The sequence below is a fragment of the Aethina tumida genome, chromosome 2 (assembly GCF_024364675.1).
Source record: "Aethina tumida isolate Nest 87 chromosome 2, icAetTumi1.1, whole genome shotgun sequence".
In the NCBI taxonomy this organism is placed as follows: Eukaryota; Metazoa; Arthropoda; class Insecta; order Coleoptera; family Nitidulidae; genus Aethina; species Aethina tumida.
This window is the reverse complement of record NC_065436.1, coordinates 29661530-29686666: the sequence shown is the minus strand read 5'-3', so window position 1 is coordinate 29686666 and position 25137 is coordinate 29661530. Positions and strand designations below refer to the sequence as shown.

The 25137-nt window shown below is 39.4% G+C and overlaps 1 protein-coding gene across 4 annotated transcripts in view; it reads left to right on the top strand.

Annotated features, from left to right (window-relative positions):
- Positions 1-25137, top strand: part of LOC109604926 (zinc finger homeobox protein 4) — a 67112-nt gene that overhangs the window by 6353 nt on the left and 35622 nt on the right. For 3 of the 4 annotated variants that reach the window (XM_049963802.1, XM_049963804.1, XM_049963805.1), the window contains exons 2-4: positions 11138-13574; positions 16239-19309; positions 20768-23915. In XM_049963802.1, coding sequence (XP_049819759.1) covers positions 11171-13574; positions 16239-19309; positions 20768-23915 — 8623 coding nt within the window. In that variant the 5' untranslated portion in view covers positions 11138-11170. The remainder of the gene's footprint in view (positions 1-11137; positions 13575-16238; positions 19310-20767; positions 23916-25137) is intronic. The other variant, XM_049963803.1, reaches the window with a different exon arrangement.

Genomic DNA, 25137 nt, shown 5'->3' with positions numbered 1-25137 from the left:
AAAGATTAAATTCTCATAAAATGTAAAAAATAAAAATTATTGTGGAATTTCTACTTTATAATAATTTAATAATCCATGTAAACTTAAATATCTGTATAATATATTTAATATTTTATTTTCTATTATTGCAAATTATACATTGTTTATGCCTTTTTAACTAATTTCATGTTACAAGTACACTAAAAAAATTAAATTCTTGAAAAATATTAATATATCCATAAAAATGTTTGTAAAATATATAAAATTTTTATCTTGTTTTATTTTCAAATATATAGAAAAATTATGTTTATAGGTGATATATTAAATGAAAATTTCCCAAAAATATTAATATTTTTTATATATTTTCATTAAATATCTATATAAAAAAAAGTATACTAAAAAAATTTATTTGTAGGTAAAATATTAAATAAAAATTTCACAAAAATATTAATTTTTTATACATAATTTCATTTTATATTTTATTCTTCTAAAATCATTAAATATTTAATATTTTATATTTTATCATTCTAAATTATAAAATTTTTAACTAGTTTTAATCTAAAATAAATTTAAATTATATTGAAAAAATTAAATTTGTAAGTAAAATGTTAAATGAAAATTCCTCAAAAATATTAATATTTTTATATATCTTCATTAAATATATCTTCAAATATATTTAATATTTTATATTCCATCTTTCTAAATTGTAAAACTATTAACTAGTTTTATTTTAAATTATGCTGAAAAAAATAAATTTATAGGTGATATATTAAATGAAAATTTCCCAAAAATATTAATATTTTTTATATATTTTCATTAAATATCTGTACAAAAAAAATTGTTTTGTAAAATTTTTGTTCTATATAAAAGTATACTAAAAAAATTTATTTGTAGGTAAAATATTAAATAAAAATTTCACAAAAATATTAATTTTTTATACATAATTTCATTTTATATTTTATTCTTCTAAAATCATTAAATATTTAATATTTTATGTTTTATCATTCTAAATTATAAAATTTTTAACTAGTTTTAATCTAAAATAAATTTAAATTATATTGAAAAAATTAAATTTGTAAGTAAAATGATAAATGAAAATTCCTCAAAAATATTAATAGTTTTATATATCTTCATTAAATATATCTTCAAATATATTTAATATTTTATATTCCATCTTTCTAAATTGTAAAACTATTAACTAGTTTTATTTTAAATTATGCTGAAAAAAATAAATTTATAGGTGATATATTAAATGAAAATTTCCCAAAAATATTAATATTTTTTATATATTTTCATTAAATATCTGTATAAAAAAATTGTTTTGTAAAATTTTTGTTCTATATTAAAGTATACTAAAAAATTTATTTGTAGGTAAAATATTAAATAAAAATTTCACAAAAATATTAATTTATTATACATAATTCCATTTTATATTTTATTTTTCTAAAATCATTAAATATTTAATATTTTATATTTTATCATTCTAAATTATAAAATTTTAACTAGTTTTAATCTAAAATAAATTTAAATTATATTGAAAAATTAAAATTGTAAGTAAAATGTTAAATGAAAATTCCTCAAAAATATTAATATTTTTATATATCTTCATTAAATATATCTTCAAATATACTTAATATTCTATATTTCATTTCTCTAAATTGTAAAACTATTAACTAGTTTTATTTTAAATTATGCTGAAAAAAATAAATTTATAGGTGAAATATTAAAAGAAAATTTCTCAAAAATATCAATATAATTCATAGATATTTTATTTTATATTCTATTCTTCTAAATTATGAAATTCTTAACCATTTTAAATTAAAGCATATATCAAAAAAATATAATTTTTGGTAAACTATTTTTTTGTATAACTTAGGAAATAGTTGATGTCATAAAAACCTGTTCTGGATAAAAAACAACTGAAATTGTAACTGAAAATTAAATAAAATACGTTCAATTTATTCTAGTAAAGATATTTTAGTCTATTTTTTCAATACAATTTATCGATTTAAAAATAATAATACACGAATCAGTTTGTTTACTTTAGCATCTCTCAATCGCAGTTTTTTTTTAATCAATACAAATTCACCTCCCACAGACCACTCGAGTAACACAATCGCGTCCGCGTTTAGCCGTGTTCTCCGGCAAGTAACGCACATTGTTGACGCGTTGCGTCATCCGGATTAGGAGTACGCGAGTTCAAAAAATCCCGACAAAACGTCAACAGCACCGTCGATTTGTTTCCGTGTGCGATGCCGGGAACGCCGATATCGATCAGTGTTTTGTAAATGAAACGGAACACATGAGCCGATTATAATAACTCGGCCCTCCCGAACATTATAAATCATTACGGTCATGCGAAAAAATACGACGGTTTTCGTTAATATTTATTTAAATGGATTAAGACATGCATACGTGTTGTGCCTACACGCTATATAACTTTAATAAATTTTCTGGTCCCGATAGATGGTTATCGTTACGTTCCCTAGGTGCCAAGAATTATGTACCCGTGTTAATTTTACATGCGTTCGGTGCCGCTCCGCCACACCGTTTACGTCGCTAATTGCCGATTTGTTTTTTCCTTTATCGTTTTGACGGCGCGACAAGTAAAAATCCGACCGTTGGCCGCGTTCATCAAAAATGGGTGAGCTAATGACCATTTCCATATGGAGCAGTACGTTCCGCAGCGCCGAACGGTTCTCATACATATCACTTTCTAATAGGACAGGCAATAAATAAAGTAGCAACAAATGTGTTACTGCTCTCAACCTCCAGTCACGAACACCACTATTTTTCTATTTGCAGATTCAATTAAGGAATTATCAGCTCATGCATAATTACAAGCGTACATCATACCAAGCGATGACCGGCATCGCTGACATTCCTCGCGCACGGCGTAAAGATGCATAAATCTTTGCCCGTGTTTGTTTGTGGCGTCTAATTATTGAATGCGGACGGACGTCGACTGAGAAACTGGCCAATTAACGCTTTAAATCGATTGGTCTGCAATCAAACTAATGAATTTTGGAAACCCGTTCGCCATATCGATTGAACGCGACGATTTTTCAGCTCATCCGTGTCGTGTTTGGCAACTAGCACCTAACCCCGCAACAATTGTATTAGTAATGTACGGTGTCATTGCCCCAGGCAAAAATTTTGCACCATCTAACAGAATTCCGCATTAAATTAACATAATTCTTTGCGCCATTGTGCTAAATTAAGAATGGACCCGTTTATCAGATGTGATGTTCATTCAGATCCTGTTCAATAAAAATGTTTGGTAAACAACATATGGCGAAACCGTACAAAATCACAATTATTGCATCGAAGGAATTTGCACAAGTTGTTAGAACTGTTTCCTGTACGAACAGGATCTGCCCAAAACACACTTGGTTTCAAAAATTTAGTACCACAGTATAATTTAATTGAAAATTAACAAACATTTATTGTTAATAGACTATCTTCACATCTGTAGGGAAAAAGCGTTTTAACATTTACCAAATAGTAAACAAATTAAGTCAAAAAGAAGTAGCATCTTCATCATAAATGAACTCTATTATCAAAAACTATAACTATATAAGTTAACAATTTAATTTAGTACCACGTATTGCTTTGTAATAAAGCATTTCTCGTCTGTGCTTAACTTCTTGTTAGATTTATGAATGAATTCTTAAGGGATGTTCCATTCATCAATTAATGCCTGTATTAGGTCTGAAATGCTCATGGAAGGATTTAAACGGTGCCGGATAAGTAATCCCATACTTGCTCAATGGGTGTCACTTCTGGGGAATGTGGTGGCCACTCCATTCTTTCAATTTCACCTAAGAACGTCCCAAGACTCTTGAGTTTGATGTGGCAGAGCATTGTCAACAGAAATTGAGACCCACCATCACTCTTACTGGTTGTACAATAGGTCGAATTATAAGATCTATGTAAATTTGTCCAGTCAATCTGACAGGAGCATGTACTAAAGCTGTTCTTCTTCCATATATGATTCCACTCCAAACCATGACACTTCCTCTTTCTCTCAAAACAATTCCACGGTCATCATTCACCAATCCAACTCACGTCCGAAAAAAGAACATTTAACCTTTGAGGAAAAAGCCAATTTTGATGAATATAGGCTATTCCAACCTTGACGTTTTGTGTCTATATAATAGTCTAGGAACTCTTGAGAACTCTTCTAGATAGTAGCAACTTCATTAAATGATCAACGGTACACAACAAAATTGTGATAAGAATGAAATTGTTTTGCATTTTTTTTGGGTTTAAATATTTTTGACACAAATACAGTTGATTGAAGGTGTTACGTGCCAATAACAATTTTGAATGTGTTTTGAAATCCGATCAGTGCAATTTAAAATGTATAACAATCACCGCACTTTCTAATTTGATTTAAGGTGGTTTTTCGACGGATTTAATTAATTATTTTCTATTCTCACAGCAAAATAACTAATTTACTTTTTACCGGATCACAATTTAAACCGCAATTACAAAACTAATTGGATACAAAGACAATTCGCTAAAACAAGATGTAATGAGTGGCGACGGTTTCACAACCGGTAAAAAATCAATTAATTAGATTTTTTGGCGGTCGAATAAAATCGTCGGACACAATTGGAAAAACGTAATTGTTTAACCGTATGTGCACGGTTACATTAATGCGCCATTATGGCGTGGATCGATTACCAAAAATATTTTCTCTTTGCGTGCCACGTCACCTGTATTAAGGTAAACGCGACGAGGAATTAACTAATTGAGCTTTTTGTAATAATAAAGGATAACAATTACCCGACTACAAAACAAACATTAGCGCTGAAATGAACAAATTTCGTGCTGATAATCTTGATAGCACGGTAAAAATCTAAATCATCGCACTAAAGCAATTACAGACAAGACAAAGCCAACGAGTCAGCCAGACCAGGATTTCATTTGCACTCACAGAATAAATGACAATCTAGAAAACAATCTAGATCTTATCGTCCGGGGGTTGTGTGTGTGTGTGTGTATGTAGATTGCATTCGGCGCGAACAGACATGAGCTGAAATCACGAACTCGCGTCTTATCTGATCCGAATGATGGCTTTAAAGACGATTGTTTCAAATTCTAATGTTCCAATCTTTTTCGTAGTCGGGTGCATTTAATAAAAATCGCGCCCGACCAGATCTTGATCGCAACCGAATTGTTTCCAAACACCCACCACGAAACACCGTGGGCACCTAATAACGAAACGAGGAATTGATGGGACGACGTGCCGATCAATTGAAGACACAGTTTTCCGCCGCGCTCACCGTGCACATTGTGCATGCGGTGTGCGGGCCCGACGATCCCGAAACTCCAATAAAACGCTCGTATAAATTTATGGAGGCGGCCTTGAAATAAAACGTTAGAGCACGGGAATCCATCAAATAATAAAAACTATTTTTACGAAGGTGAAAGTCCATATAACAGATTTTGTAACAGCCAGATAAAACGGTACGGTTTCCCAGTTCTCGCATCACATGACTTTCTTTTTCGGTCGGCGATGCGCCCGTACGTCGTGAGAGGGCGCACGTATGTAGACGGCGGACTTTTCCGGGTAAATTGATGGACGTGTGTGATTATTCGTTTTGTTGCCCGATTACCGGATTATTTATGGGTCGTGTTCGTTGACAGTTTGTTTATAATTCGGCGATTTCTGAATATTAATTGTCGTGCATCAGATTTATCGTGTTCATATCCAATGCATTATTCATATTTGATACGAGGAAGTGTATTATGAAAAGAAGGCCAGGGGTAACAATTAAAAATTATGTTTTTGCCGATTTCTCTAGATTTTCCTTTAATGCAGTTATATTTTCTTCATCAACACAATAGAAAGTTCCTTCTTCACTGAAAAGGATCATAAACATCCACGGAAGGATAAATTAGTTGTCAACAATTAAAACAAATGATTCTGCTAAATTCATTGGATTTCTCTTCAATAAACTTCTTGAAACACCATTTTACATAGATATAGGTCATATACTTCCTTTAATATATTTATATTCTCTTCATCAAGACTTTAAAAATACTCTTCCTCAATGGAAAGAGTCATAAACATCTACGAAAGAATAAATCAAGTGATTGACAATGACAACTAGTAATTTTTTCTGATTTCTCTAGATTCTCCTTTAATATTGTTATATATTCTTTATCAAGACTCTTCCTCATTGGGAACAGATCATAAACATCCACGGAAGAATACATCCAGTAGTGAACAATGAAAACTAGTGTTTTTGCTGATTTCTCTAGACTCTCTTTTAATATAGTTCTACATTTTTCATTAATACTTTAGAAAGACTCTTCCTCATTGGGAAGAGATAATAAACATCCAGGGAATAATAAATGAAGTAGTTGACAATGAAAACTAGTGTTTCTTTCTCTAGATTCTCTTTTAATATAGTTATATATTCTTCATCAAGACTTTAGAAATACTCTTCCTCATTGGGAACAGATCATAAACATCCACGGAAGAATACATCCAGTGATGGACAAATAAAACTAGTATTTTTGCTGATTTCTCTAGACTCTCTTTTAATATAGTTCTACATTTTTCATCAATACTTTAGAAAGACTCTTCCTCATTGGGAAGAGATAATAAACATCTAGGGAATAATAAATGAAGTAGTTGACAATGAAAACTAGTGTTTCTTTCTCTAGATTCTCTTTTAATATAGTTATATATTCTTCATCAAGACTTTAGAAAGACTTTTCCTCATTGGGAAGAGATCATAAACATCCAGAAGTACATACATGAAGTAGCTGACAATGAAAACTAGTGTCTTTGCTGATTTCTTTAGATTCTCTTTTAATATAGTTATATATTCTTCAGAAAGACTCTTCTTGACTGGAAAGTGTTCAGAAACATCCATGAAAGAATAAATCAAGTGACTGACAACGGAAAGAAATGTTTGCCTGGATATTTCTTCGTTTTAGTTGGATATTCTTCTCCAACTCTTTCGAAATTCCCTTCCGCATCGACTGATATCATAAACCAAAACCACGAACGAATAAATCTGACGGTCGAAACCGATCGCTGGCGAAGGCGTCGATTGTTTTGTGGGTGTCGTTAATAAAAAGCCGTTGTCCGGGGGCGAACGGTAGAGCAAACATGTATCCTTTAATTACTGTAAATCGTCTCTGTGTGTGCGCCAATTTTACGACTATGCGCTTTAAAATTATGACTGTACGGCAGTTTGGAGAGACCGTTGCTGGCTAGGCTTGGGCAGCGCGCCGCAAATAAGCCACGCCATTGATAGATTTGCGTCGCGTAGCCGTTTTCACTTTTTAAATCGCGATTAACGATACATATAAATGTTCGTTGCGCCGACAAAAGGAAACTAATTAACCGACGTTCAATACCGGCGTTAAGACGACGACGCGGTTTACAGCTCTTTGTTTCTTGGGCGTTAAATTTTTAGTGGCACTTGCTGGCAAGTTTGTTGCTTTGAATGGACATGCAAATACTGTTTGTTTCCTCCAACAGGTGCACGAACGATTTTAATAGGCCGTAATTAAAAGTGCAGGGCCGCATTAGGGGCCCCCGGACGGGGAATGACACGTTGTCAGGTTGTTAAGTGTTGATTAAATTAAGGTTTTTTTCACTGTTCGTAATATCCTGTGCACGGCTGATTTCATCCGAGGCGAAAACGTGTAATTGAAATGTTTTTTTTTTTCTTCGCACCGTGTAACGTTTTATTGATCTCTTGGAGTGGATGGAAAAACGTGGTTTAGAGGTTTTTAACAAATTACCCTTCTAATGAGTTCAATAATAGCTGTTTTTCTGAAGCTACTTATAATATTAATATCGTGATTAGTCACAATCGAAAAACAACTCCGGCTTTATTAACGGAAATAATTTAATAATTTAATTTTGTAATAGAAATTTATTAAACTATTACCGTACAATTTTGCTCACGATATTTAACTGTTGTCACGATATAACGATTTTGTCATCTTCATGGCTATTATCTAAAACACTGTTACACGTGCAAATAAAAAGTAATATATGGCCCCTTCGGAAATTACATGTAACATATGTCATCCATGAAGGAAGTTTCCAACTAACTTTTAATTGAAAACTACTTTTGTTTAAATACAGGTTGTACCGAATCGTTTGCAGATAATTACGACATAGAAATTATTAATAAAACAAACATCCTTGAGTCGAGAATTAATTAAAAATTTAACAAATTACATACCTATGGCAAAAAACCTGTAAAAATTAATTAGATTTTTTTTATGCTCCCGTGTATGAGCTGATTATTGGGTCCAAAAAATTAATTTGCTTATTACATTGTTCGCAATTAACACGTCCGAGCATTGTTTCCAATTCTCGGAACACCAAGGTTAGTTTAATTAATGGTCGGCCATCAATCGCGGGTCCTTCAATTCCCCCGACATTTAAGTCCCATTTAAACCGACACTTGCAACCCTCCCATTGTCCGCGTCCAGCATTACCATATCAGACCATTAAACAATGCCCACCAACCGTTTTCGGTGCCATCCCGTGCAAATTTTCCCATCAATGACACACACACACGAACACGTGGAACAGGTAACTTTCCTTCAACAACGAAAACCTGACCTGTTCCAATTAAACGGTAGCCCGGCAAGGGCGCACATTCTCACACTGACCAGCGGACAAAGGACGTGAATGGGGCCGTCGTGTGAATGGGGTAGTAAAACGGCGGTGGTCAACGCTCGAGGGGTGCGATCCTAAAATAACAATCCAGGTGCTCCGCAAACAACGCAGAATGGGTCAATAGGAGTTGCAATTAAAAAAATTGTACCTGGAACGTGTTTTCGCTCGGACATTAATTGAACGTTGGGACCCCGATTGTTTGGTGAATCTGGTTTTGCTCATCGAGGAAGGGAACGGATTTCCTTGGTCGGTGTCTTAATGATGAAATATGTCGTTACGCAAAAAATTGATCCAGGTGGTACTTCCTGAAAGTGTCCTCCTAGGTTTTCGTGTTTTTTCTGTGGGTTTGGAGCGGATAGTTTCAATGTTATAGGTGTTAGTTGGCCATAAATTGCGATCGAACGAAAAATTACGACCGTAATTATACGAGACCGTCCGGTATAATTTATGTTGTAGGCACATATAGTTCTAATATAATCGTTTTACTATAAATAAAGGAATTATAAAAAAACGATAATGGTGGCAAATTATCGATAGTTATCGTCTGGTTTTAGCTGTTGGCTAAACAGATTTGCAATCTACAAGATGTTATAGTATAGGTACAGCACGGATTAATTCTAGATTATTTGCGTGTGGAATATAATTTTTGGATTTAATATTCAGATGCCAATATTGTTCAGAAAAGCAGCTCGTGTTTTGTACAGCTTGAATATTTAACCACTAGATTATTCCTGATTACATTGCCTGAAGATATCAATTACATAGATGATTATTCCAGTCTAAAAGCAGAATATTTAATGCTCTTGTTTTCTAAGAACAAAGGAATGTTTAAATACTATACCACATTATAACCCCAGACCTTTATTCCAGTTATTAAACTCTCTCCTTTCCACATTAAACATTTACTCACCTGATACGGTTTATATCACGTAATAGTGCATCATATACCTTCAAATAAACAGTATCGCAAATATTTTTCCTCAAGAACAAAGCTGCATCTATTCGCTGTTTGTTGAATATTAAAGAAAGTAAGCAAGTCACTGTTATCAATGTGTGAAATTAAATAATGATCGACTCTCACATAAATTATTTGTAATTTAATATTGAAAGTAAATAGCAAAAATAAAAATGCAACGGTAATCAAACATTGCCGATAAGTAAACCCGTAATAAATCACACGCAGACCCGACACGTAAACTCAAATATGAAACAATATTAAAAATATAAATGTAAGCCTTTCCCATGTATACCTTATAAAATTTAAAACACCTCAGGGCGTACGTTCCGGAGTGAAAATTTGACTTTATGAGCGAAACATATTAAAGGAAACTCGTTTACAGTTGGTCAAACAAGAAGTACGTTTGCCGAGGCGGAAACCCCACGGAAGATTCCGTGTGGGTGGCAAGTACATACGTGAATCGGGCTTATAAGTTATGTAGGAATGGCGGCATACGAACCACCCCAACAAGATGAAGTTACAGTTCTGCCCGGTTCTTTCGTGTTTCATCATAATGTACACTCACTTCTGTAACGAATATTTTCTTGTTGTTCCTCCTTTTTCGGCGTCCTGGACTGGTGTAACATCAATGATGCATGGAAATCGGAATTGGGGGTAATTTACTTCCAATTAGACGGACGACAAACATTGGTTGCACCGGCCAAGTTTCGTGTGCAACCGACAAATAAAAGAAATCAATCGTGAGAAATCACGAGAAAAATAGGTACGAAATTAAAATACACAAGTGAAGAAGAAAAAGGCCATAATTATTGCCGTGATTAGACGAACGTTGGTGTGGGAATTACTAATTATAAGTACCGCACTGGTTCAGGTACTTTATCTACGGCTCATTCCGAGATACACATCATCAGGAATGTTTTGGTCGACTGACGACGGCGCCTATAAATACCTTACCCTCACTTATAATCGAAATTACGGTTAATTATAAATTTTTTTTTCCCAACATCCACTCGAAATTGGTACCCGAGATTCGGGTACTTTTAAATAATAATTTCGTCTGCCGGCCGTTTTTTTTAAACAATTTAATAATCGTTATAATTTCGATAATTTCGTTCGTGTTATTTTTTAATTGGTTCGGTGTTTAGGACTATGTGTTTCTAAATTGAGGGTTTCGGTTGTGTTTTCAACAATTTTTACATAATTTATTGCCCTCGGACATGATACGTCGCTCGGGGTTGTAATTTTAATCGATTATCAAAGGCAGAACTGTTTCGGTCTTTATTTTTGGCCGTCGATCGAATACGGGCAAATTAATCACTTTAATCGCCCTCATTCTTGTCAATATTTATATTTTCTCAGATTTATTACGACGAGAAACTAAAAGAGTTGGGAGTTAATGTGAAAATAAATAAAACTAGACGCCATCAAATTAAATTATCACCAAATAAATTATTAAGGAATTATCTTTAGGATTGACTGTTTTCTAATAAAAATATGATGATGACAGAAGAATAATTTGTTTTTTGTTGTTGCAGGGCGTTCAGGTGGCGAACATGTGATGCGCCGCGATGCCCACTCTGTCCGCGGCGCTTGAGCAAAGTGTCGGCGGCCGCATCGAGCGGCAGACAGCATCAGCAGCAGCGTCGTCAGCAGGAGCGGGATCCTCGTCGACGGTCCAGGTCGACATGAGCCCCGAGCAAGAGGCCAGCCCACCCCCAGCCGCACCGGGAGCATCTCCGCCACCGCCTCCAACGCGTTTCCCCTCGCCCGCCATGTCCACGCCACAGGAAAACGCCAGCTCGGATGTGGAGCAGTTCGCCGGCAAGATCGTGTACAATCCGGATGGGTCCGCATACATCATCGAGGACTCGGAAAGCGACAGCGAGAGCGTTGCGGGCCAGAACACCGCCGTGCCCGAAGTGGTGCCGCCGCTGCAAGCCGTCTACGTGTCGCGACTGCTCCGTCAGCCCGCGCGACCCACGGAGTTGCCCGCCGTGCACAGCTACCGCGTGGTCGCGCTGAGGGACGCGAGACCCCCGAGACCGGCCTCCGTGCCCGTCAAACCCATTCTCATGTGCTTCGTGTGCAAGTTGTCCTTCGGATTCGCGCGCTCCTTCGCCAACCACGCACAGTCCGAGCACGGCGTCACCCTCAAGGAGAACGAACGCGAGGTGCTGGCCGCCGATTGTTCCGCGATCCTGCAGTGCGTCGGTCCGGAGAAGAGGCCCATGGTCTCGCTGCTCGAGCCGCTCGGCAACACGTCGCTCGAGAACCACTCAAACTCCCAAATAGTTCCTGTTAGTTCCGTACAAAGCAACCGGCAGCCGCAGCCGCAGCTGCGCAACGAGGGCCCGTCGCCCACGTCCGAAACGCCGCCCTGTTCCTCATCGCGGAACACGCCGGGCAAATCGCCCTCACCTCCCTTCGCACCTCCGCCCGCCTTCATGACCGGAACCACGATAGGTGTCTGTCCCGAGCACTTGCAGGGTCGGCCTTCCGGTGTGGAATGTGGGCGCTGCGAGATGATTCTCGCCTCCGGCCGACTAGGACCCGCCGGTCTTGCCAACGTACACAGTAGAAACTCATGTAAAACGCTTAAATGTCCCAAATGCAATTGGCACTACAAGTACCAAGAAACGCTCGAGATCCACATGAAGGAGAAGCACCCCGAGGCCGAGACCAGCTGTATCTATTGTATAGCGGGGCAGCCTCATCCGCGGTTAGCACGCGGCGAAACCTACACCTGCGGGTACAAACCTTATCGTTGCGAAGTCTGCAACTATTCAACGACAACCAAAGGCAACCTTAGTATACACATGCAGTCTGACAAGCATCTCAACAACATGCAAGAACTACAAAACGGCGGTGCGCCCAATACCGATTCCCGGCAGTCATCACCAAAGGCACCACCACTGCACCACTCTCCAGTATCCAGCGGCCACAAGCCCAAACCTAGCTTTAGATGTGACGTTTGCAACTACGAAACGAACGTCGCCAGAAACCTCAGGATTCACATGACCTCAGAAAAACACACCCACAACATGCTCGTGCTGCAGCAGAACGTTAAACACATGCAAACCCTGTCGGCGCTCCACCATCAGCAACACCCCCAGCAGCACATGGAGAGCCTGTACGGCATGTACCCCGGCCTGGGCGACAAACCGGAAGCCGCCCTCGCCGACATGGCCTACAACCAAGCCCTGCTCATACAGATGATGACCGGCGGCCCGATACCCGGCCACGCCGGCCCCGCCGACATGGGCCAACACTCCGACCTAGGACTCAACCCCGAAACCATGGAACCGCCGCCGGAACCGGCGGACCCGGACCCCGAAAAAACCTACCAATGCTGCGTGTGCAATATCTTCACCACCGACAGCCTGGAAGAGCTGGGCAGACATCTGGCGCTAGACCGGACGCGACTGCGCGAGCAGGAAATCCTCGCCGTCGTAGCCGGCCACTACGTCTGCAAACTGTGTACGTACAAAACCAACCTCAAAGCCAACTTCCAACTGCACTGCAAGACTGACAAACATCTACAGAGACTGCAACACGTCAATCACGTAAAAGAGGGCGGACTTCGCAACGAATGGAAACTGAAATACGCCTCGGCGCCCGGCGGCGTACAAATACGCTGCAACGCCTGTGATTATTACACCAATTCGGCCCATAAATTGCAATTGCACGCGGCGGCCGGCCGTCACGACGCCGGTGTCGCGTTACTCAAACATCTGATGGACCGGTGCTCGACGTTGCGGACGGATCAGCCGCGCGTCTTCCACTGTTCGTTGTGCGGCTTCTCGGCCGCCAACAGGTTGCCGTTGTTGCAACACGTCAAGTCTATCAAGCATCTACACATGGAGCAGCTGCATCAGCTGCAGCGACGAGCCGAGGGCAAGGACACCTCGCCGGAAATCAGCGAGGTTTTCCATGTCGTCCCAGGACCCATCGACCAACAAGACATGAAGCCAGGTATGTTGGTTATCGTTATCTATGATTGAAGCATCCAGATTCGCGTATTTCAAATACTATTGTTTGTGTACTGCGGTATTTACAACAATGATAGGGAATTATCTCGTATAATTTTGATGGCTTTAAAGTACGGTACTTGTTTCAAGTATCATATATACTTATATGGCAAATTATCAGATTGCTGTGAGTTACACTAAATCCTAGTAAATATAAAATTGAAAAATTTAAATCATTTACACAAGTTTTTAAATTAAACAATAATAGTGAATAATATGAGGTAATTTTGAGAACTTATGTACGGTATTGATCTCAGTATACATACTTATACAAGCAAATTATTTTCAGTCGTACTAAAGTTTTATAAAATTAAAATTAAAAGTTTTAAATGATCTACTTAAATGTTTAAAATAAACTAAATTATGAATAATCTGATGACTTTAAAGTACTGTACTCGTCTTAGAAATCATATATACTTATGTAGCAAATTATACCGGATTGTTAAAATTTTATATAGTTTACATTAATATTTAAAATAAACAATGAGTAATCTGATGTAATTTTGATGACTAAAGTACGGTACTCGTCTCAGGTATCATGTACACTTATATCGGATTATTATGAGTCACACTAAAGTTTTAAGTAGTTAAAATTGAAAGTTTTAAAAGGTTTACAGAAGTTTTTAAAATAATCTTCTGGGCAAAGTTCTTTCTTAGCATAAAATATCCAATCCGTTGATTTTTGAGGCGATAATTCGCATTTTGGTAACCAACACAGCTTAAAATTGCATCTGCCTGCCTGCATTGTTCCCGAGGACAATTACAAAGCAGCCGATGCATGTAAAATAAATTCGTCAGTGCTTAAACCGAGAAAATTGTGTAGGAATACCTAGAATCCAATCACTCAACACAAAATGTAAATGGTCTGATGTCGATGCATTGTTGCACGCTTCATAATCATCGAGATTAAGGGGTTTACCAAAAACACCGGACCGTACGCGACAATAAGAACAATCGTGCGGGGTTCTATTGTTGCGAAGTGCTGTGGGGCAGCGGATCCGCCCTTACAACGGATACTAACTTCCTAATTATATATATGTTAAAAAATTTTAATAAAAATCCGCAATTACACGCACAACATATGTCCGATCCACTCCCAGCGACGCCGGGGGTGTCAAAAACCCATTTCGTTTGCGCCACGAACGTGGCGTTTTATTGAAAAATAATTAAACGCGGCCCCAAAATAGGTCTCGGACCTGGTACCGTTAAAAGAAAGTAATAATTTAATGAAAAACATGCTGTTTGTTGTTCGGCTCCATTGTATTCAGAACAGGTAAATACTTGAAAGCTTTCAATGGCAAATTACGAATAATTTTATTAATGCCATATATTTAGGGAGGGCTATTTACGAAAATATTTGTAGTAATGGTTTAATTATACCTTTTACAGATTTTCGTTCACTTTGTCCGTTGCTATAAAATTAATTTTTACGTGTGGTTACATTTGTTCCGGTTAATTTGTACCACATTATACGATTGTCGAGCTAAATTCACGTGTTAACAAACTCTTCCTCTTCAAAACTTGCTCTACTACAGTGGACATCTTGTCTTGTGTAAAAAATAATACAACGGGTACGTAATTTTATCATTTTACTTTATTTTACAATGTGGGGTTTACAATCCGGACACCGGATTAATAAGGGGATCATTTATTGTCCTTATGTTCTGCGTAATAAATTACCATTAATATTCATAGTCATTAACATTAAATTATTAATGGACATTTAGTTATCTTTATGTTTATTAGTGTTAATTATTCCGAATCAGGTAAAATTTTAATGACCCGAATAAATTACTGAAAGCCTTACCCAAAACTTATCATTAGTTGAACTAAAACAAGTTTTTTGTCACCCTGTGATATATTGCGAATAATATAAAAAACATTTATTGTTTACTTGGTGAATCGATATTTTGGTATCGTTTTTAATTTGTTACTAATTGTGGGACCTGTTGTCAATGATAATTTAGATGTTGTTTTTTTGGTGAGACAATAAAATTAATTAACTTCATTAGAATTTTATCATGTTTACCACTATCTTGAATTAATATTAATTAAAACGTTTTATTTCCATAATTATATTTATAAATTACTTGATATTCAATATATTAAGTTGTTTATTATACATATTTTTATGATAAAATTCAATTCACATAATTACGTGTAAATTTTGTTTAAAAAATATACTAAAATAGTTATTTGATTTGAATTAATATTGTTTACAAATTTATGAATATTTTCTTTAATTTCGAAGCATTGTGTTATATTTAATTAAATAGATTACCTCTGTATAAAAGACGACGCACTTTCATATACTTTTCAGTTAATTAAACACTCGCGGTTTCCATTATAAACTTTCTAATTACAATTTAAAAATAAATTGTAGCAATATCGCCTGAAAAATGAGAGACATTTCATTGTGCTCCTCCATTTATTAATGTCATTTTTGAAATTAAAATCATTTCGTTACTTTCCTTGGTATTAATCATTCCCAACAGTTTTAGACTCGAATCAAATATCGAGTCTGGATGTTTTAATTCCCCTGTTGTTGGATGTAAATTAACTTTGCGCGATAAATCACGCTTTCACATTTCTCGTTTTTTGTTTGCAGAACGCCGGGATAGCACCAATTCGGAATTGAGCCAACAAGAGTCTGCCCGTTGTGAGCAAGTGAAGTGCGAGCCCCGCGAAGACAACGACGAGATGAACAACAGCGAGACGGGCGCTTCGCAGCACGTGTGTCCGTTCTGCGACTACAGCAGCGATTCGGAGATGAGGATACAGGCCCACGTTTTGGCCCAGCACGGCACCAACAATGCCGCAATCAACGAGCCAATGATGAACTGTCCCCTATGCCAAGACGTATTCAAAGATCGGGTAACATTAGAAAGACACGTAATGCAGATACATTCGGTCAATAGTGAAGGTTTGCAAAGATTGTTGATGCTGGTCGATCAGAGTCATTGGTTGAACCAAGCCTCCAGGACGCCCACACCCAACAATTCTTCAAATCAAATTCAGACAACACCAAATCAGACTGTTTCACCGACGTCCGTGTCTTCCAAGGATATCAAGTTGGAGAAGAGCGACTCCAGCAGTCACACGGAGGCCGAGCCAGACATGATGTCGCCGGGCAGCGTCGACGATGCGGACAACGCAGAGTCCGAACGTTGTGGCACGTGTCTGAAGACTTTCAGAAACATTGACGAGTTGTGTCTGCATCAGAACGAGACCGGTCATTTGGAAATCAAACAGACACCCAATGGACCCGGCTATATGTGCTGGAAGAAAGGATGCAATCAATTTTTTCCAACTGCCTACTCGTTGCAGATGCACTTTAAGGAAATTCACGCCAAGAATTCGATTGCTAACATGTCAGTATCAGAGAAGCATGTGTACAAGTATCGGTGCAATCAGTGCTCCCTTGCATTCAAAACGTTGGAAAAACTGCAGTTACATTCTCAGTATCACTTGATCAGAGACGCGACCAAGTGTGTTTTGTGCGGCCGCAGCTTTAGATCTCTTGTGGCGTTGCACAAACACGTTGAGAGCGTCCACTCAGAGCTCACCGACGAAGAATTGAACGCTTACAAGCAAAGCTTAATGAATAATCCGCTGCTGTTGGCCGGATTACAAGGCCAAGTACTCGACAGCTCGACGAATGACATACTGAAAAAGGAGACCATGCGTTGCGACGACATCGAGTCTGCCGAGTGCGACGACAGCAAAGAGTTGAACACAACGCAGGATGATATTAATCAGAACGATGGCGAAAACTCGGACGATAGTATCGTCTATAAAGATCAGCAATTCTTGGAAGACTACCTGAATAGCCAAGCAATCGCCGAGGACAGTTACAATGACCCTAATAGGAAATACAAATGCCACCGGTGCAAAGTTGCGTTCACAAGACAAAGCTATCTCACCGCTCACAATAAAACCCTTTTGCATCGAAAGGGCGAGAAACTAAGTTACCCGATGGAAAAATACCTCGACCCCAATAGACCATACAAATGTGACGTCTGCAAAGAAAGTTTCACTCAGAAAAACATTCTGCTTGTGCACTACAATTCCGTCAGCCACCTGCACAAATTAAAGCGTGCCATGCAAGAACAACAGAACAACAACAACAACCCGCCGATCTCGCCAGTCACCGGCTCAACCCAACCGCAGAATTTGACATTAACCCCGAAAAGTACGTCGTCAGAAGAGGATGACAAGAAGCGGTACCGTTGCAATATTTGTAAAGTGGCGTACACGCAAGGCAGTACTTTGGACATTCACATGCGAAGCGTATTGCATCAAACTAGAGCGAGTAAATTGCAAGACCTGGCGATGGCGGGGCAAATAGACCTGTCGAAACCTCTAATCGAGCAGCCAGAAGCCATGCAGTCTCCGAAGCAGTCCAGCCCCGCGCCAGGTAGTGGGGACAACAAACAACCCTCTCCCAGCACCCCACCATCCCCCGGCCTCTCAGGTAGTCAAGGGATGATGGGCTGCCCGAAATGCGGCGCCTTGTTCAGTTCACAAGACCAGTTGAGCGCACACCAGCAGTTGTACTGCATGTTCTCTCAGCCGATGGCGATCTTCCAAGCGGCACATGAACCTGGCCAAGCTAAGAGCCCGTCGCCGGGCGAACAAGACACAATGAACACCGTCAGACTGAACATACCCAAGAAAACTGGATCTCACATGTACAAGCACTTATTGGAAAGCTTCGGTTTCGACCTAGTGATGCAATACAATGAAAGTCATCAAAGACGTCAAAAACAACTTCAGAGAGAGGCTGAGGAGAAAGCTCAAGAGCAAGCGGCTGCAGCGGCGGCAGCGGCGGCCAACGCCGCCTCCGCCAATCCCAGCCCGATGGAGGTGTCCCAGGAAGCCGTCGAAGAAAAGTCAGCCGCCGTGCCGAGCGCAGCCGCCTCCGAGGAGGACGCGGAGAACACCTTACCCGAAGTAAGTAAATCCACGTGCCAACATTGCAATAAAGAGTTCTCTAGTGTGTGGGTGTTAAAGTCACACTGTGAAGAAGTTCATAAAGATTTAGTGCCACTCGAATTCTTAGAAAAGTATGCTCAACAGTTCAAAAACGAATACGAAAAGAAATCCGTGGTGGTGACGGCGGCGACATCGTCAACACTGAGCAGCCTGCCGAGGGTCTCAACGCCCAGCGGTGCCACTCCAACGACAACCGCCGCCTCCAGCACCAGCCCCGCCGAGGGTGCTACCCCGGAAAAAGATGACGAATCAAAGGAAGCCCTACACGCCAAACTCAACCTCCAAACACCTCCGGAGGCCACGTCTACAGCTCCGTCTACGCCGACGTCTTCGACGACGCCGGCCAGCATTACCGACTCTCTACCGGCCAACATCCAAGCGATGATCGCACAAAGCATGGCCCAGAATATGTCCCAAAATCCGATGGCACTGGCACAACAAGTGACCGAAATGCAAGCCGCGTTGAGTGTTATGCAATTACAACAGCTCAATTTTAACCCGATGATGCAAATGATGGGCATGGGACTGCCGTTGGGTTTGAACGCGTTGGCGGCTATGAATTTACAACCGCCACTTGTGCCGATGATGATGCCTCCGCCGCCCTACGATCCAATTTCACAATTCGGACCTCAAGATCAACAAGCGCTGATGGCCAAACAGCAAGCAATGATGCAGCAACAAGCGGTAAGTCGATTTATTCAATTAGGTTTTTATGTTTTGTGATTATACGGTGTGTGCAAAGAACATTCATAAAATGCGTAATGGGTGTCGTAACTTGTGCAAATGTGATTTCAATTAAAATGTTTAGTGTCGGTACGTGCATATTTCATAGTAATATTTTGTGCTTCAACTGTGTTCTTAACATGCACTGTATAATTGTAAAGGATATTTTGATTTTGGCATGCCTTTTCTGCGAAACCCTAATAACATACAATTCGGAATTTGGCTTAATAAGTTCTCATAGAAAATTTCATTTAGGAATTTGTTCTGGTGAGGTAAAACACAATGCAAACAGTTAAAAATTTTATTACCTGCTTTTGAGACCTATTTGGACGTGAACCTACACGTCAGTCACAACGAGTTGTAAAATTAACCCAAATTATCCATTATTTAACATACCACCTGCACTTTTTCGGGTCTCTGGTAGTACAATACCCTTTGACAACAATTGTCGGAAAAAGATAATAGTTTCAGGTCAAAATTAAATGAAAAGCAAATGTCGCACAGTATTTTTGTTGAAGTTATTTATTTGAAAACCATTAATAAAACATAATCTTGTCCAATTCTCTGTAAGCAAGTTGGCATTAACACTTATTAAATAATGTTACGACTTCGTCATGGAATAAGAGATAATTATATTAATTTCGTTTATTTTAGTTTAATATTGAGGACATGTTAATTATTTTAACCTACAACAATTACACCATGTGAAATCTAGACAGCTTTATATGTCATACTCATTGTTAATGTGTTTCTGGTTAATTATATGTTGAAAATTTAAACAAATTTCAATCGACCAATTTGCCATTAAACATTATTAAACGTTAAGTGTGAACAGCAATTAGGTTTCGTGGTAATGAAATCGACTAATAATTAGAAGAGTTTGAAAAGTGGGACGTTAATTGGAAATTAAACAAAAGCTAAGTTTCATATTTTCTTTACATCACATATAAATTGTAAACAATTTTCTCATAAGAAAATAGTTTTTGCGATAAATTCTAGTTTTACTTAATTGCAACTATTAAAGCTTATTAAAAGTGTTCATTAATAAAATAAAATGATAAAATAACGATCAGGATGTTTCGGATAGCAATTTTTTGCGTGAGGATTCCTGAAAGAAATGATTGGGATAAATGAAGCAACAATTTAAATCAGACTCCTCAGTTACGTCAGCGATTCAGAAATCTGACAATTATTAGTGTCTGTTTCGATCCGACTCGGTTGATTATTTTAATTGCTGTTTGTCCGATGTAGCCTTGCATTGTGATAATTATCGTAATTGATTTATTGCCAATTTGCTACAATTTATTAAGCCTTCGTATATTTACGGTTTCGCGATCGGGAACATATAAATCTGTATAATATCGACACAGTTGGTAGAGGTATATAATACAATCCGGCATTTCTTATTTCTCTGTGCAGGCCGTAAACGCTGCTGCCAACCAGAAACGTGCAAGGACTCGCATTACGGACGACCAGTTGAAAATTTTGCGTGCTCATTTCGATATAAATAATTCACCGTCGGAGGAGCAAATTCACGAGATGGCTACCCAGAGCGGCCTGCCGCCCAAAGTCATAAAACACTGGTTCAGGAATACGCTGTTCAAAGAGAGGCAACGCAACAAGGACAGTCCATACAACTTTAATAACCCACCATCGACCACTCTTAATTTAGAGGAGTACGAAAAGACCGGCGAAGCTAAAGTCATGCCCTTGAACAGCTCGGGGAGCAGCACTGAAATACACGATAAGAGTGCCACACCCCCAATGCAACCCGAAATTAAGTCGGAAATGAAGGAAGAACCCATTGATGAATCAAAATATCAAGAAGATAAACTTCAGGAATTATTAGATGAAAAACCAAGCCTCAACTTGTCCTCGAATATGCAACACCCCCAAAGCCCTGCAACTTCAGTTGCTAGCTCAGACAATCAAAGTGTGTCTTTACCAAGCACTCCAAATAATCTTACATTGACTTCTATAATTGCATCTCAGTTGGGAGACACTTTAACAACAAGCACTCCGACGATGAACATGTCCACTGGTTCATCACACCACGGTCTGACCAGTCCTATGTTGCCACCTCCCAAAATGAACCAACAAGGCTTCAACACACCGAACAACATCCAAGGAATGTTGCCAATGACTCCGAACAGATGTCTTAGCCCCAATCGCGACTACAACAGTCAGTGTTCGGGCGGAACCACAGGCAAAAGAGCCAACCGAACCAGATTCACCGATTACCAGATTAAAGTGTTGCAAGAATTCTTCGAAAACAACGCATACCCCAAAGACGATGACCTGGAGTACCTCTCCAAACTACTGAATTTGAGTCCAAGAGTGATCGTAGTTTGGTTCCAAAACGCCCGCCAGAAGGCACGCAAAGTTTACGAGAACCAACCCGCAGTGGAACCAGCCCAAGGCACCGTCGATGAAGCTGGAGCCAACCGTTTCCAACGGACACCCGGCTTGAACTACCAATGCAAAAAATGCTTGCTAGTATTCCAAAGATACTACGAACTGATCAGACATCAAAAAACTCACTGTTTCAAGGAGGAAGATGCCAAGAGATCGGCACAGGCTCAGGCGGCTGCCGCCCAAATAGCTGCCGTTTTGAGCTCTGAAGACTCCAACTCGAGCACGACTGTGGAACCAACCCAACAGCCGCAACAACAACAACAACAACAAGGACAAGGACAAGTACAACAGCAAAACGTGTCAATGCCCAATTCTGCTCCAAGCCCCGGTCAACCAAATCCTCCGACAACTCCGACGCCCGGAAGTGTGAACTACCCCGCATCTTCACCTTCTCCTTCTGATTCCAAAGAGGGGTCGTTTCAGTGCGATAAATGTAACTTAGTTTTTCCCAGATTTGACTTGTGGCGTGAGCATCAGTTGGTGCACTTCATGAATCCCAATTTGTTCCCAAGTTATCCTCCGGATTCTCCGTTTGGAATACTCCAACAACACGCTCAGTTGCAACAATTGAACGCTAATCTAAGCGGCGGTGGTGAGATCAAGAGCAGCACCCCTAATTCGCAACATCCCTTATTGAACATGTTCAATAACGTTGGACAGAAAAGAAAGTTGGAAATGGAGTTTGATGCTGAAAGTGACACTTCCTGCAATGATCAACCAAAAGACAAAAGATTGAGAACAACTATTTTACCGGAACAACTTGATTACTTGTACCAGAAGTATCAAATTGAGAGCAATCCTTCTAGGAAAATGTTGGAGAACATCGCCAGCGAAGTTGGTTTGAAGAAACGTGTTGTGCAAGTGTGGTTCCAAAATACTAGAGCCAGAGAAAGAAAGGGGCAATTTCGTGCTCATGCACAAGTAATCAACAAGAGGTGCCCGTTTTGCCCTGCTTTGTTCAAGGTGAAATCAGCTCTTGAGTCCCACTTGACAACGAAGCACGCCGACCAATGTGCAAGGGGTGAAATCAATATTGACGCCCTGCCCGATGAAGAAGCCAGCCTTGAGTCATCACCCAGCTTGAGCTCTGGCGGTGACAACAAGTTATTTCAGCAGAACCCGAACATGATGCCTCCGACTTTTCCTGCCTTGAATGCGGAAATGGAAAGTTCAATCAAGAAGTACTACGAAGAGAGTATGAAACGTTACATAAGCGAGCTACAAGCACACGCATCTTCATCCAACGGGGACAAATCCGAAATCAAATCTGAGAAAGAAGAAGGAGAAATCCCTTTAGACTTATCGAAACCAGTAGACTTATCCAGGCCAATAAAATTGTCAATGGACCATGAGCGCAGCATGTGCGAACCCGGTCCATTCACCGATCTCAGCGAACGATCTCTGTGTGATGAACGAAGCGATTCCATGTCCGAGACGAATGAGTTTTTTGACGATGAAAGTAACCCTACTTCTCCAGCAAGCAGCACGCAAAGCAATACGAAGCAAGCGAACTCTAGCGGCATGAATACGAAGCGATTTCGTACCCAAATGTCCTCCTTGCAAATAAAAATAATGAAGTCGTTGTTTGCTGATTACAAAACGCCCACGATGGCGGAGTGTGAATCTCTGGGCCGCGAAATCGGACTGCCAAAACGGGTGGTACAAGTCTGGTTCCAAAACGCGCGCGCCAAAGAGAAGAAAAGTAAGGTTGCTTTACAGAAAGTCTTGGGTGTCGACCAACCCGTTCAAGAGGAAGGCAAAGAACCAACACCGGAGGATTGCAAGTTCTGCAACTTCAAGTATTCACACAAGTACTCGGTACAGGATCACATCTTCACGAAAAGTCACATTGCCAACGTCAGGATGCACTTGGAGAACGCCAAAGAGGAGTGCAAGGAACTCGGCGAGTTCACGGTGCCGCCGTTGCCGGGCGTTTCTGGTGCGGTCAATGCCGATTCGACGACAAATCCGACGCAGAATCTCAACAACAACACGCACCTGCAACTGCTGCAGATGGCCGGCATGCAAGTGCCCAACCAGAAAGAGGAGGAGAGTCAGGAGACGCTGTTCCAGCAACTCTACTCGCTCGGCAACAACAGCAACTTCGGGGTCCAGAACCAATATGTCCACCATTCCATGTTCGGCTCTAACGGTGAGTTAGATTTGAGATTTTTTCCTGTAGGTTAAACTTTAGGTGTAGTGTTTTTGTACGGTTGTTAACGTTTTTGTGGCTTGATTACTGTTGAGACGGCGCTTTAATAATTGAACGCGGTACGGGTAGAAAAGCTATTTAGCAGGTCAGCTCATGTGAATTGTTGCTCGGAAATGAGAAATATGAATGAATATTTCAAATCCCCTTTGTACTTCACATATGAATTCGTAATAACGACGGACTGAACGTGTCTTATACAGTCCCATCAATAATATATGGCACACGTCTGCCAGTCGGCTTAGCCCCAAATGTATCAAACCCCTAAATATAAGAAGCACGGCGTGTTGCTCCCTTAATAAAATGTGCTCAAAACTGAATGGAATTTAACTAAATTTTTTTACTACGGTATTCGGAGGTTGTTGATTTTTTATAACGTAGACAAAACGGCGTCCCCCTAGAACAATATCACACGTTGTAACAGTAGTTGAGTCATTATTTAACCCAATGGGCGAAGATCCCTCCATCGATAGGGTATTGATGGATTTTTTTTATGCCAGCACTTTAATTGCATGGGGTAAAAAAGTGACACATGCCGGTTTCTCTTGCTGCGTATTAGTTATGCCTTTGTTCATCGAATTTATTGCTTCGGGGACCAATCACAACCGATCGATGCCTGCGGCACGGTAAATTGTATTTTCGATAATTAACATAACAAAACAATGGGTAATAATGGAGTAGATTCGGGACGTGGATAATTTTCGATTGTCGATCGTGTGTCGGGGTGTGGGAAGTTAAATTGCAGTGCTTATCAATACGTTTCAAGTTTTAATCGACCAAAGGCAGTTAGAGTTTGGTGGTCCGTTTGCCGGTTGGTCGTGGAAATAATTACAGGATGTATAATTTGTGTTTCGATGTGTCCGATATGATCGCACGAAAAGGGAGAGCAAGGAGTAGATGACGGGAGAAGGAAAAAAAAAACAATGCGATCGGTGCAGAAAAAGGAGGCGATTGAAACCTTGATTCAGCGGAGCAGCAATAAATTGCGCTTAATAGATTGACAAAAAAGTAACATATACAATGTACGGAAAGTAAGAGGAACCGAGCGCGCGAATACTGGTTTTGCTTGAATAAAAGGAGACGTGTAAGCATGGGCGGAGTTAGGAGATTCATTCTACTTTAACAATAAGACAAACAAGTCTGCTCGTTTCTATAGCTACCGTAT